Source organism: Alexandromys fortis, unplaced genomic scaffold (genome assembly GCF_014885135.2).
Source record: "Alexandromys fortis isolate MF-2015 unplaced genomic scaffold, M_Fortis_MF-2015_v1.1 scaffold_52, whole genome shotgun sequence".
In the NCBI taxonomy this organism is placed as follows: Eukaryota; Metazoa; Chordata; class Mammalia; order Rodentia; family Cricetidae; genus Alexandromys; species Alexandromys fortis.
In genome coordinates, this window is record NW_026067929.1 from 2791848 (window position 1) to 2805065 (window position 13218).

General features: G+C 48.9%; 1 protein-coding gene across 2 annotated transcripts in view; it reads left to right on the forward strand.

Annotated features, from left to right (window-relative positions):
- Positions 1 to 3614: 3614 nt before the first annotated feature.
- Adcy2 (adenylate cyclase 2) overlaps positions 3615 to 13218 on the forward strand; it is a 332154-nt gene continuing 322550 nt past the window's right edge. For both annotated transcript variants that reach the window (XR_007592202.1, XM_050144723.1), the window contains exon 1: positions 3615 to 3927. Coding sequence is in view for 1 of the 2 variants with exons in the window: in XM_050144723.1 (XP_050000680.1) it covers positions 3706 to 3927 (222 nt within the window). In the remaining variant the exon portion in view is untranslated. The remainder of the gene's footprint in view (positions 3928 to 13218) is intronic.

The following is a 13218-nucleotide window of genomic DNA, read 5'->3' on the forward strand; positions in this document are numbered from 1 at the left end:
TGTATCCCTGGGTCGGTTGGCACGTGTCCACCTCTGCCCTCGGTGAGGCTTGCTGACCTGTCTTTTATTTAATCAATGAGGACACTGTGGACATTGGGAGGAGTATGTCAGCACCCTTGTTGACTGAGCTAATCCAACTGAATCTGAACTAGGAACTAAGAGAAGGGTTACTTAAGTAAAACTCGCTGTGTACAAACCTGTCACGCAGTGTGATGACTTGGTTCTCAGTCAATGAGGTGGGGTGCACGGTGCGTGAAGTCTGATCAGGGGGTAAGGGTGGAGTCCGGGCGGACAGGACCTTGTCTTCAGCCTGGCAACCCAGAGCTTCCACGTGCAGGAATACACGTGTTGGACACAGCCTGCTAGAGAACTGCTTTCTCATTTGCGGAACCAGCAGCAACATGAAAATGCAAGGCGTCTCTTTGAAAATAATTAGGAATTCAAGGTGATGCTAACAGAGCCTTGCACCAAGAACAGGAGTCGGAGGACCCCAGAGAGCCTGGCTGCTGCTCCTCCCTAGCAAGATAGAAGGCTGCCCTCTAGTGTTGCAGGGACGGCGAAGTTTTCAATCCTGCTTTCTTTTCCCCCAGGCCCCCTTAGAGCCTCCATCCTTGATTTCCTTGTGCGCTTGGTCACAAATTGATGCAGGGTACATTTATGGGCAAGCCCCCTTGCTCCTCACGCCTGGCTGCTGTGCAGCAGTCTTGATACCTGAAGGCGTGGGAATGAGCTAGAGGACTCCTCGGGGTCCCTTTAGTGTCACGAGCCTATATTTCATGTCTTGGCTTTCTACTCAAGGTTATTTTTCATTTTGTTTCGCGCTGCTTAGGGGTTATTTTTCCTCTGCTTTTTGTCTCCCTTACAAAATAAAACCCGTCGTGAACTTTGAAGAGATTCTTGGTTCCATGGATCCCCAAACACGGATAGAATAATAATCATTTTTTGATAGTTCACTTTTTTTTAGCATTGCATATACAACACTGACAGAGGCTCTCATAAACAAGTGAGCACCCCAAACAAAACAAAAACAATGAACCCTGACGAAATTACGGAGGAGGCTGACGCAGCCTCGGTTTTTATGGGGCACCCTTCTAAGGCCTTGGTCTGCGTCCACTGAAGCTGAGAGGAGAGAAGAGGAATGCTGGCTTTCGTTCCTGGTTTCTCTGCACAGCTGTCTTTCTAGAGATGCTGCAAACCCCTCCAAGGGTCTCAGAATGGCAAGACTTTTTTTTTTTTCTGCTCTGGGCAAGCCTGGTAGGTGCAAAAAAAATTGTTTAACTAAATGAATGTAGGTAACTAAACATTTCCTAAAGGCCCACGCAGAACCTTTCCAATTAAAATTTGCCTTTATTTTTACAAAATATTTTGAGATTATTTTAACAAAATCTCCTGAGTTATGGTTTCTTAACATATATGTCCTGGACAGTGGGCATTAAGATGCCTTTTTCTGCTAGAGAAGAGAAAGGATCTAAGCATTTGCTGTTCCCTCATAAGTCTTACAGCCCCCCCACCCCCTATCCTTAGAGCCCAGATTATCTTTTCTTCCTCCTTGTGTGGGTGAAGGAGGATGCTTCTTACTGCTCGCGCTGAGGAAGTGTGAGCTGCAGAGGAGATGGGGAGCAGCATGTTGCTAGCAGGGAGGACTGGAAATGCACAGTTCTGCACAACCCAGACAGTCCTGCACTGGAATGGTTTGCGGCATCTCCATGTAGAATCTGCACAGACCACTCGGCAGTGTTTCCTGCAAGGGGATTGGCCCTGGTTATTAGGTTCTAGGCATTGGTGCTATTCGCTGCTGTAGCTTGCTTTCAGAATCTCTAAACACCTGTAAAACCTGAGAATACAGTGTGCATGCTTCCTGGTTCCAAAGAATAGGCCCATCAGTCAGAGGGTTTGGGCCTGTAGGAGAGGCTGAGGTGTGGTCAAGGTGAGCTTTTGTTTAGCAGATAAGGGAGGCTCTGCAAACAAGTCTGCTTCCACTGTTAGGGCTCCCTTAGAGGCAGTGAAAACGAACTACCAGGGGAGAGAGGAGAGGTCCACTGCTTCCTCCTTTTCTCTTCAGGACACCAATGACAGAAAAAGCACAGGGCTGAGTGAGGAGGATGGCAGGAAGTCCTCCCAGGACACCATGTCCCGGACTTCAACTCTACTGTCCCATTTACCCCATCCCTGCTCTCTGCAGAGGTTCCTACAGCTGTGTTTTCACCCTCTGCATCCAGCTGTCAAGGACTGCTGTCAAAAATAAAATCGCAGCGAATCCCTGCGTCTGAGTGTCCATGCAGAGCCCAGGTCCAGGACTGGCGAGTCTCACAATTCAGCTCCCCTGCCCATGCTGGTTTGCAGCTCAAGTTGCCAGGCCACAGCCAGAGGAGATGCAGGGGTCTCAGGCAATGTAGTCCTGGGGCTGACCACTTACTGAGACAGGGGAATGTCTGGCTATTGATGTATTTTTGTGTTTTGGACTCCTTAGAAAGTGGCTTGGGGGAAATGGGTTATGAGCATCTTTGAATCGAAGGAACCCTCTAGAAGCAGTCCTTCGAAGAGCAGTGATTAGATCTTGCATCAAGAAACCAGAGAGAGCAACAGTTGTGGGAAGTCGCAGGCACAAGGAGGCGGGCAACATGGCCTCCCCAGATGCCTGCAGAGCCTGCCCACAGAGCTAGCTGGGTCTCCCGTGCCTCAGGCATATGGCCCCACAAAGTAGCAAGTGGCATGGAAAGACTGAATTCCAGGCCAAGCTTGCCTACACTGAGGCCCGCTCCTGCTCCTTCCTACAATGTCCCTGTCATCCCTGCTATACCACCGGGGTTATGGGGGAACCTGTGATACCCAGCACCAAGGTCCATGGGAAATTTCCAAAGGGCAGAGCACCGGTGAGGCCACCTACCTGAGGACCTCAAGGGTCTTTACGGTGTGAGTGAGTTCTTGGGGGATGTTCTTTCAAGAGGACCCCCACAAGTCCCTGCAGGGACCTAACCCCTGCTTTGCAAGGTACCGCAGAGAAAGAGAAAACTTGAAGCCACAGCCTGCTAAGTAGAGGCACTAAAGAAGGGGGGTGGTCAGGCATTCGAGACCCCTCTCTATTGGTGCGTGGCAGCGTCCTTCCTTGCTGCCCTGTGAGATCATGGAGAGGCAGTGGGGACTCTGGAAGCCCCGAGGAGGTCGAGGGTAGCCCCAGGCTGTGCTCTGCTATAGTGGAGAGCAGGGCTGGAGCCCCACTCTGCCGGACTGAGGTCCAAAAAGGGAGAGGAGGGGGCTCCCCACTGTGTGGCCTGTGACGGGGTTGAGGGGAGAAGGACGCCGCCGTGCTCAGCTTTCCTCAGAGCTCGGGGCCTGGCCGTCGGGGGGGCTGGTGGTGGGCGCGGGCCGGCGCCGCCCCTGCGCGGAGGCCCGTGCGCCGCGCGCGGGGTGGGGCGAGGCGGGCCGAGGGGCCGGGTGGCTCCCGCCCTCGCGCGCGGTGGCGGCGGCGGCAGCGGCGGCGCCCGGGAGCTGCCCTGAGGCCGCCCCCGGCCCCCGCCCGCGCGTCAGCGCGCCCAGTCCGGGGCTCCGAGCTCCGCCCGCTCCTGAGGCCCCTGCGCACAGCTCCGGGCGGGCGGGCGGGCAGCCGGCGGGTCGCGGCGGAGCGGGGGCGGCGGGCGGTAGGCGACCGCAGAGCGGCGCTGCCCGGGCCGGGCGCGCAGGGCGTGCGCTCAGCTAGCCGCCCCGATGTGGCAGGAGGCGATGCGGCGGCGCCGCTACCTGCGGGACCGCGCCGAGGCCGCGGCGGCGGCAGCGGCGGGCGGCGGCGAGGGGCTGCAGCGGTCCCGGGACTGGCTCTATGAGTCCTACTACTGCATGAGCCAGCAGCACCCGCTCATCGTCTTCCTGCTGCTCATCGTCATGGGCGCCTGCCTCGCCCTGCTAGCCGTCTTCTTCGCGCTCGGGCTGGTGAGTGGCCTCCCTGTGGCTCCGCGGGGACCTCGTTGGTGACCGTGTCCCGCCCCGGGCTGCTGTTCACCCGCGGCGTCCTGCCGGAGGCCGGCGTGGCTCGGGCGAGGGCTGTGGGCAGAGGAAAAGTTTCCTTGGAAGGCTTTGCCCAAAATAAAGTTGCCAGGGCGTGCTCCAGGTGAATGGGGCAGGGCGCGTGGGTTCAGCATCTCCGCGCCCGGTGGCCAACTCTGCGCGTTCTCCGGGCGTCGCTGCCCGCAGCAGAGGCGGTCCTCAGGCTTTCTTGGCGCGTCTGCTGCCTCCCATCCCGGTCCGTGGAACGGCCCCTGCTCTCTTCGAGTTGGGTCTGGGCATTATTTAACTCTTAAAATAAGCTGCCTTAGGAAAGCGGTTCACGGCAGCGAAAATGAAAACCAGATAATGTCCTTTTTTGTTTTTGAGTCTGCCCGTGCTTAGCCCTGCAGAGAGAAAGTGATGGAGTGTTGAACAGATGCCCATGGTTCATCCCCAGAGACTACAAGTGAGCTAAAATTTGGAGGGTCCCTAGCTGCTTTTTCCTTTCCAGAGAACTGGCTCATGCTTCCCTGAAGATGCTTAAAGCGTCTTTTCATCACGGAGGCGGGGGGGGGGGGGGGGCATTAACGCGGCCCAGAACGCTGATGTCAATTTTTTTTTCCTGGTTCATAATTTTCAGTCAGGAATCTTGGGCTGACTCCCTTGAGCCCTGAGAAGAAATCTGTCCATGGAGGTAACTTCCTCTTACCGCTTCTCTTCAGTGTGGTTCAAACTTTTCCCCCTGCCCATGATTTGTGTGTGCAGATTGTGTAGGAGGCCTGGATAGCCCCGCGAGTTGTGTGGTCAGTGGTTGATCTGGGGCTGTCTCCACTGAACGCTATTTCCCGAGCTCGGGGTACAAGTCCGTGCCTGTGTTCATCAGTCTCCCTGAGCAAGACTAGCAGATTCAGCTCATGCTGCCTCAAGGGCACAGAAACTCTGTTAGGTCTTTGGCAATTTGTTTTAGACACCCTGAGCCATATGGTGTTCACATTATGAGTCGAGAGAAAAGTTCCCATCGTGGCTTAATCTTTTCAGTGCCCCCCACCCACCTGTGTGGGTCCTGTTTTCTGATTAAGTTCAGTGAGGTAAAGAGAGAAAATCCAACGTGGCAGGCCATGACGTCACTGGTCCTCTCCTGCAGCAGGCAAGGCAGGGAGCCCCTTTGATCCTGGCAGCCTAGGTGTGTGTGTGGGGGGGGGAGGACAGCCCCCAGCCCTGCCAGGTAACTGGAATTTGTTTCTTGTCGCTACTTACAAGACCAAAAAGAATTTAAGAGAGATTTGGGGGTGGGACGGGCGGGCTCGCTGGCCCAGAGTCTCGAAAGACCTCCCTCATTCTCAGGCTGCTGCTGGCTGCAGGAAAACGCCACAGTTGTCCTTCGGAAACCTGTGTGGAAACCTGTGTGTTCTTCCTCCGTGTTTCTGTTTGTGGGTCTCCTGAACCTGTAATTCAAATCCTCCTGGCTGGTTCCTTCCTAAGTGGGGAGGAGCAGGTGATGGCCTATTTATAGTGCCGTTAGTCTAGGGAAACATGTGTGAAGTTCTTGTTCCCCAGGCACACGACTTTGTTTTCCGTGCTAGAATGGTCCAACTTAACCCTCCTTGAATTAGGTGCTTCTGAATGGGCCTGTGAGAAATTCACGGGGGAAAGACTCGAGGCTCGCTTCTCTTATTGGCCTTTCGAGAGTTCCTTTTATGCTCTATTTTGTTTCATTTAAATGTTGGAATGCTGTCTTTTTAAAAAGTCTTTGAAACTTCCCTAGACATATATGATGTATTTAATCATATCTCACCCCCCATACACTCCCACCTCTTCTGAGTTTATCTCCCTCCCTTGTTCAAATGATTTTTAAGAAATAACCCTGAGTTCTTAATGCTGCCCATATGTGCATGTCTGTGGGGTTAGCCACCAGTGCAGGGAAGCCTGGCAGTGGCCCCCCCTCAAAGAAAAGCAACTCTGCTTCTTGTAGTAGCCATCAGCTGCCAGGAGCCCCTCAGCTAGAGGCAGGATCTCATGCCGTCTTAAAGGGCATTGTTACTCTTCCTCAATGTGCCAATGGTGTCCACGCTTGTCTTCATTCATTTAAAACATTTTAACCAGAGTAGGTTTTCCAGATCTTGGTTGTGACCCAGGCCAAGGCCCACATATGACATGAAATGGATCCTGTTTCCCAATGTCCCTGGCTGGCTTCAGGCCTACTATATAATCTTTAGTGTAAACTGCAGGCATGTTCCAGGGAGAATGCCTGGATCTGGTCCCAAGTTTACCTTCAGGTAGGGACTCCGTCTCCGGGATTCACTGAAGGAGAAATGCCCAAGAGATGTGGACACTGTCCTTCAAAACCACGTCAGAGGAGGACAGACTCCGAGAAACCCAACTTCACAAAGACTTATTTCTACTTTGCTTTTAGTGAAATCATAGCCAGCATCTCCACTTTCAAACAGGAAATTACCCATCCAGATAATCAAAGGCAGTTAAGGTAGGAACAGCGCAGATACAATAGGGTTGAGTTGGAGCCACACTTCCAGAGGTAGAGATGCGTTCTTGTCTCAGATTGAGCAGACCATGACCACTGGGAGGTCCACCTCGGGGATGGGACCGCCATTGCAGCTTTGGGTCTGCCGTCTCTCTGCCTTGGCACACTCTTTGGAACAGCTGAAACAGTGAAACAGATCTAGATTTAACTGCCTGAAATTTTGGATAGTTTCCTTCATTTCCATACATCTGCCTGGCTTTGATTTCCGTTAGTCCTTCGTGAGTTCTTACAGTAACAAATGGGTGGGAGCATTCTTAAACACGGCTCCTGTCTCCTGGTCTATGTGGGTCACCCAATCATAGCAGGAGAACCGAAGTGCATAGACAGCTTTTTGCTATTGGCCTTTGCCTTAATGCACATTGGTTTTGAATTTCCGTTCAGAAGGATAAAGGGGGACTGGGGATGTACTCAGTGGGTAGTGCCACATAGAATCATCGTGGTGTTACCTTCCTGGGATCCAGCACCGTAGACAGAAGGAAGAGTATCAGGAAATGCAAGGTCATTCTCACTGCTTTGTGAGTTCCAGTCTAATCTGGGCTACGAGAAACCTTGTATCGAGGTATGAATGGAAATAAATAAGAAGGGGGAAAAGGCAGCCCCAGCCTTGGTTCAGTTTTATCCTCACTGATACTGTTAACATTTTATGTCACTTAATTTTCATCTACGCTCAGTCTACGATTCTGCCACACTGACCACAGTGTTAAACAGACCTTTGCTGTATTTTCATTAGCTTGGAAAAACAAATGCTAGCTCGAAACTTAACAGCCTTATATAATTGATTGTTTTCTATCTAAAAGGCTAAAACAAGACTGATGTCACACTTGCTAGTAACTATCCCGAGATGGGATAGTTTGTATTTCCACTTTCTATTGATACGGTAAACACTTTTTCTTTGCTTGCTATGGAAAGTTTCAATAAAAAGCTGATTTGTGGTTTTTTTTTTCGGCATTGGTTTGCTGAGTGCCTACCAAGTGCCTCATGGATGGTTGTCAGGGCGACCCTGAAACAGAAAGCTTAGGACTAATGAGAGCAAACTAAGTTGTAAAGATTATCATGTCACTTTGAGCTTTAGAGTTGGCTCTCATTACTGAATGTATGAAAACCTCCTCTCAGAACAAAATCTTCTCATTTATTATGTCTGAGATCTGCCAGCTTTCCTCAAAAAATTTCCTTCATTGTTAGAAAAGATTGACATAGATTTTGCTTGTCAAAGTACCAGGTGCCTCTGGCCATGTTTGTTTTGATTAACATTTATGATTAGGAGTAGTCAATATTTGAATGGAAAAGTTATAGTCCCATAAATTGAAAGCAGTCAGATGTTTTAATAAAGTAGGTTTTGTAGCATGTCCTGAAGTAAGAACATGTACATTTATTAACTATACATATGTAGCATGTGCAGCTGAGCATATGGCCCACCGACCTTATCGCGCTGTGGTGAGCTAGCTTTGAGAAGCAGTAAACCCTAGGTTTTCCCCACTTCAGGAAAATTTATCAGACAGGGTCTTTCATGTGCCTACAGCAAAGCATGTCCGTCTTTCAGAACGAACAGGCACAAGCATCTGTGTGGGGAACACATCTTGATGGGTCCATTCTTTCAGCACCTGTGGCAGGTGGAAGGCTCACTCACTTATGACAAGGGCTGGAGTCTGGGAGGACAGATGGAAATGCCCCACCTCTCTAAAGAACAGGAGTTTCAGTGTGTGCTTTTTGTAGTTCCACAATTCTAGAAGCATGGAATGGAGCATTTCTTGTAAGCACCAGAGCAAAGGTGACTAAGGAGCCATCTTTTCAGGCGTTTCTAGGCACCGACGCGATGATTCCTTTGCAGGTGTTGGTAATTTGCAGCCAGCCAGTCAGTCATTTCAGTTACATTTTACCCGCGGCCAAAGAAAAACTCTTAATTTTGTGCAGGAATGTGGTCGCAATATAAAGAACTATGCAGGCACAAATCGAAAGTGGAAGCATCCCATGGATATTGCCTTTTGGATTTAAAGATGACAGTGGAGAACTACGCTTGGCTGTATAACCTAACCGTCTCAGTGCTGAAGAGGCAGAAGCAGGAGGACCAGAGTTCAAGGTCATGCTCAGATACGTTTTGAAGTTTGAAGCCAGCCTGAGCTACAAAAGTACATGTCTGGGATGTATGAGGAAAAGCATGACAGTCATGTAAAATGGTTAAGAGCATCTCTCTGTCTTGGAATTTTGATTTCCTTCCTTTCTGTGTTCCGATGTCTGTGACCTGAGGTGGACTATTTACCACATTATGGTTCCCTTGTCATTCAGATGAAATTGGGCCTGCCTCAGAAGGAGATGATCCAAATGGCCAGCAGGCAGCTGGGGATTGTTTGACAACACAAGATCCCATGGAGATGCATTTTTGTTGTCCTGTTGACCAACTGGTAGTTGACTTGAGAGGACTTATTCAACACAGGAGCAAACTGGTGCCCGAGGGCTAAATGAACTTCTAAGTTATATAGTGCAGAGATGGGGGTCAGATCCCAGAGCACTTGGCTTTCCCCAAGCGATGCTATGGGAGAGCATTGCAGGTCTGGAATTTCCATCCCTGACTTTCATAGTTCCCTGGTAGAAACCCCTCCTGCTGTGAAGAGTCTCAGACCTGACTCTGTAATGGCTGCATCTTCTACCCCGCTTTTGGTGATGAAGGGTGACAGAGATGCTTCCTCATAACTTATTCCTTGGGTTGGTGGCCTCAGTTATTTTCAGTACACTAACTCCTCCTAGGATTTGCCCCATGGCGCCGAGAATCCACCCATGGCATTCCGGTTGTCTGAGGATGTCCTGGCATAGCGGAATGGACCGTGAGAGCCATTCCTTTGAGCTGTGGTTTCTTACTGGTATTTTGAAGCCAGGGACTCTACTGAAAAATAACAACAGAGCTGAGATGTTGTTCAGTTAACAGCATTGGGTGGTGGTCTTCGTGACAGTCATATGTTTGACCTGTAACTGGTTTTGGCAGGTGTTCAGGCAGAAGCTAGTAGAATCTTGGTCTATTAGAAAGATTGTTGGCATTGAGGCAGTCACTTAACTTGCCCTCTTTCTTATCTCACTGAATACTTCCCGAGCACCTGCTGAGGCTGCCACTGTGTTGGCATCATCCCCAATGGTACACTCCAAGTATCTCATGTCCACCACTGAACCCATCTCATCAGTTACTCTTTACTTCTGGGGGTAGCTGGTCACTCTGGGCTCCTCAACCAAGGATGCCTGTCTAACTCTCGTTCCCCCTCCTTCCTTTGTTGTGTGTTTGCACTCAAGTTCCTGGAGAATCCAGCCCTTGCTGAACACCTTACCTTTATTGATTTTTGCTTCTGATGATTGAAATGCTCGTGAATTGTACCAAGCAGTTTAACCCTCACATTGCCGGGGAAGCTCAGATAGGTCTATCTATAGGCAATGTTTTCTCTCCACTCATTGTGAGCTCTATGGAGAAGGAACTCACTGTCCTCTATGTCTGACACAGCGCTGAGCGGGCAACAGCCTCCCCACGGCTGCGTTTCCCACCTGTGGCCACCGGTGGAAAGCAAAGCCTTGCTGGTCCACCTGCATCCGGTCCTCGGTGTCAGTGGAAAACCCTTTCCAGTTAAACCGTCTGTTCGTTCCTCCATTACTTCTGTAAAGTAAAATGAATAAATCCCCTGAGTAGGTAGGACAAGACAAGACATAAATATGCCTAAAGCAAATGTGTCCTTGTCAGTACTGTTTCTATACCACAGGAGGAGCTACTTGTCAAATGCTTGTGTTCGCGGACGTATTTCAGGATGAATACTGGAATTTTTAAATGCTGGATGTTGAAGAAGGACGCTAAAAAAGAAATCCCACACTAGCTCAGAATTGAATGTAATAAAAAGTTATTTATTTAGGGGTAGACTCACAGATCACAGTCCTCTGCTGGAACGGGGAACAGCAACCGAAACCCACAGACAGAAAAGAGACTGTCTGCATGCTTTACATCAGCATCAATAGTATAAGGGGCCATGCCCCAAAGGGTGGGTAACTTCAAGGCTGCTGGCGGTAGGAATTTGTAGAGTAGGATGTGAAAGGCCAGGGATATGCTTCCATTTATATGATACATGTGCATATAGCTGATTTTTAAAGAGGAAGTGTGGATACTTTAATGACAAGTCACATTTTGACAAAAGTTTAGCCTTCCCCAGCACAGAAATGCTTCTGAACTTGACATTCCTATCATCTTCTATACTTCTCAGCACTTACCTTTGAGCAATTTTAAATAAAATTATCAAGAGTAATAAAGGAATGTTTACCCTGTGATAACACGGTATTAGACTAAGGAATATACACACATACCTGGTTGGCAAATCCCAGGTGCACTTGGGAGAGAGAGAGAAGCATTAGTGAGTCACCTTGTATGTTTGTTTCCTTTGACAAAATTAGTCTTGTGCTAAATCAATGCCCCCTTTGTGTAAGGACACAACAGAAGCCCACAGAAGGTACGGGAGGCCAGGAGGAGAAGTGCCTTGGAGCGGCCTCGTTGGCATGTTACAAAAATTTCCTTTTGTGCTTTTCCACCTCCCTCCCCATTTATTCCCCTAAGTTTTTCTTTCCAGACCCAGAATCTGGTGAGGATGGTGGACACAGGAACAAATGTCCTAACAGTGTAGACCTGTAGACCAGGCTGGCCTTGAACTCACAGAGATTTGCCTGCTTCTGCCTCCCAAAGACTCTTGTAGAGAAGTTAGTGGACAAGCATGATGAAGCTTTCTGTTTACACCCTTCACTATCCTTCCTTCCTGTCAGGGTTTGATGTCGCAGCTACAAGATCGGGCTCAAAGGCACCAGGGACCTGATTGTCATGTATGGTACATGTATGCTAATGTGTACAGTGTGTTTTAGTTTCCTGTGTTATTTTAAAAGAATAAGGTGCAGCATTTAAGATCCCAAGATAATAGTTTCCTGTAAACATTTAAAATAAAATAAAAGAAAATTTTACGCTGGTCTGTTAGTAGAACCATTAAGAGCTACGGAAACCACGAACTCACTGATATGGTCAGCTGAGTACAGATGGCATGGATGATGGGATGTGGACCTAGCTCAGACACAGGATGAGCCTCACGGGTAATCAGTCCCCATGAGAGGCAGCAGTTGATTCAGACATAACCGCTGTGCACTTTGGAATTGGGAGTAGGTGCAGAGTGGGATTAATCATTCGATTAGCTTGATGAATCTTCCCTTCCTGAGCACAATCCTCCTTGATTTACATCTGGATTACTGGCTTACTCATATGAAAATAAACAGCCACTAATCCAGGATGGGCTACATCTGCCCAGTGATTTATTTCTGTGTGTGTGCTCCATCTCATTCCCCGTCTCCCTCCAAGTGTAAGCGTCACGTGGAATTGTACTTGTCTTCTTTAACCTTCCATTTTTGTCCACTTTATCACACGTATGTACATATACATTGTGCATTTACAGCCAGTCCCTGGTCTAATGATTCTTCAATGTAAGACTTTTCAAATTAGGAATAGTGTGAAAACGATATCCGCTCAGTAGACACTGTGCCTGCATATTTGATTCAGACAGTTCCATACTTTAGAGCCGTGCAGCCCAGTCCTCTCTTGCAATGCTGGGCAGCAGTGGCAAACCCCATTCTTTGTTAGACTATCAGGAAGGAAAGCCTCTGAGGCTCAGAACCTCGGTGCTGAGCTGAGCTGCTTACTAGCTTACATATTCTGAATACATTTTAAGCTTACCATATTTTCGTTTATGGCGGGGTTCTTGGGGCCATATCTGAAGCCGAGAAGCAGATCTACATATGTGCACTGTAAGGTGCAGATCCCCAGACACATTTTCCTTTTGGTAGCAAATCAACTTTTACTGGTGAACTCTAGTTTTTCTTCACATACCTCCCATGTGTTTACAATCCCACTGGTGGGTGTTCTGTTTGAGACCGTCCTGTACCGAGGGTTAAGCTTTCTTGTTTCACCATTGGTTTTAATGTCAACTTTGCCCAATTTAGAATTACCTGGGAAGACTATGTCCCTGAAGGACGTCCAGTTCAGCCTAGCCTGTGGGCGTGTCTGTGTGTGGCTGTCTTGACCACTGTAATTGAGCATACCTAGTCCACTGTGGGCAGCATCATCCCCTGAGTTTGGGTCCTGGACTGTGCACTCTTAGAGAAGGGCTGAGAATTAGTAAGAATTGCGTGTGTGTCCACTGTCACTCTACTCTTGAACGCTCGTGATCTGACCGGCTGTCTCATGGCTGTGATGGATGAGCTGACATGTTGAGCCAAACAGACCCCTTCTCCTCTAAGTTGCTTTTGCCCAGGGTATTTTACCATAGCAATGGAAAGGAAGTGAGAACAATTGGTTAAAATTACTTGTAATTAATTAATTAATTTTGAGGCAGTAATCTTGGCCTCAAGATTACTATGTATTGAAATTAAACTAATCCCTCCCAACTGTTGGGACTGCAAGTATGTACCATCAAGGAAGGGAATTTTTGTGCCAGGTCTCATGACAAAACCACAGCAGAGGCAATGTGGAATTATTGGCAGCTCTATTTGCTAAAATAGACGACCTACCCGAATGCTCATATTTAGTATGTTCCTTCAAGAAGATAGCAGGCCCCTCCCCAGGAAAATTCCATGCATTGACAGCATCAGATTCAGATTCCAGTGTATTCTAGCAAAGGGCATTCATGTGCCCAAAGGAAAGATGG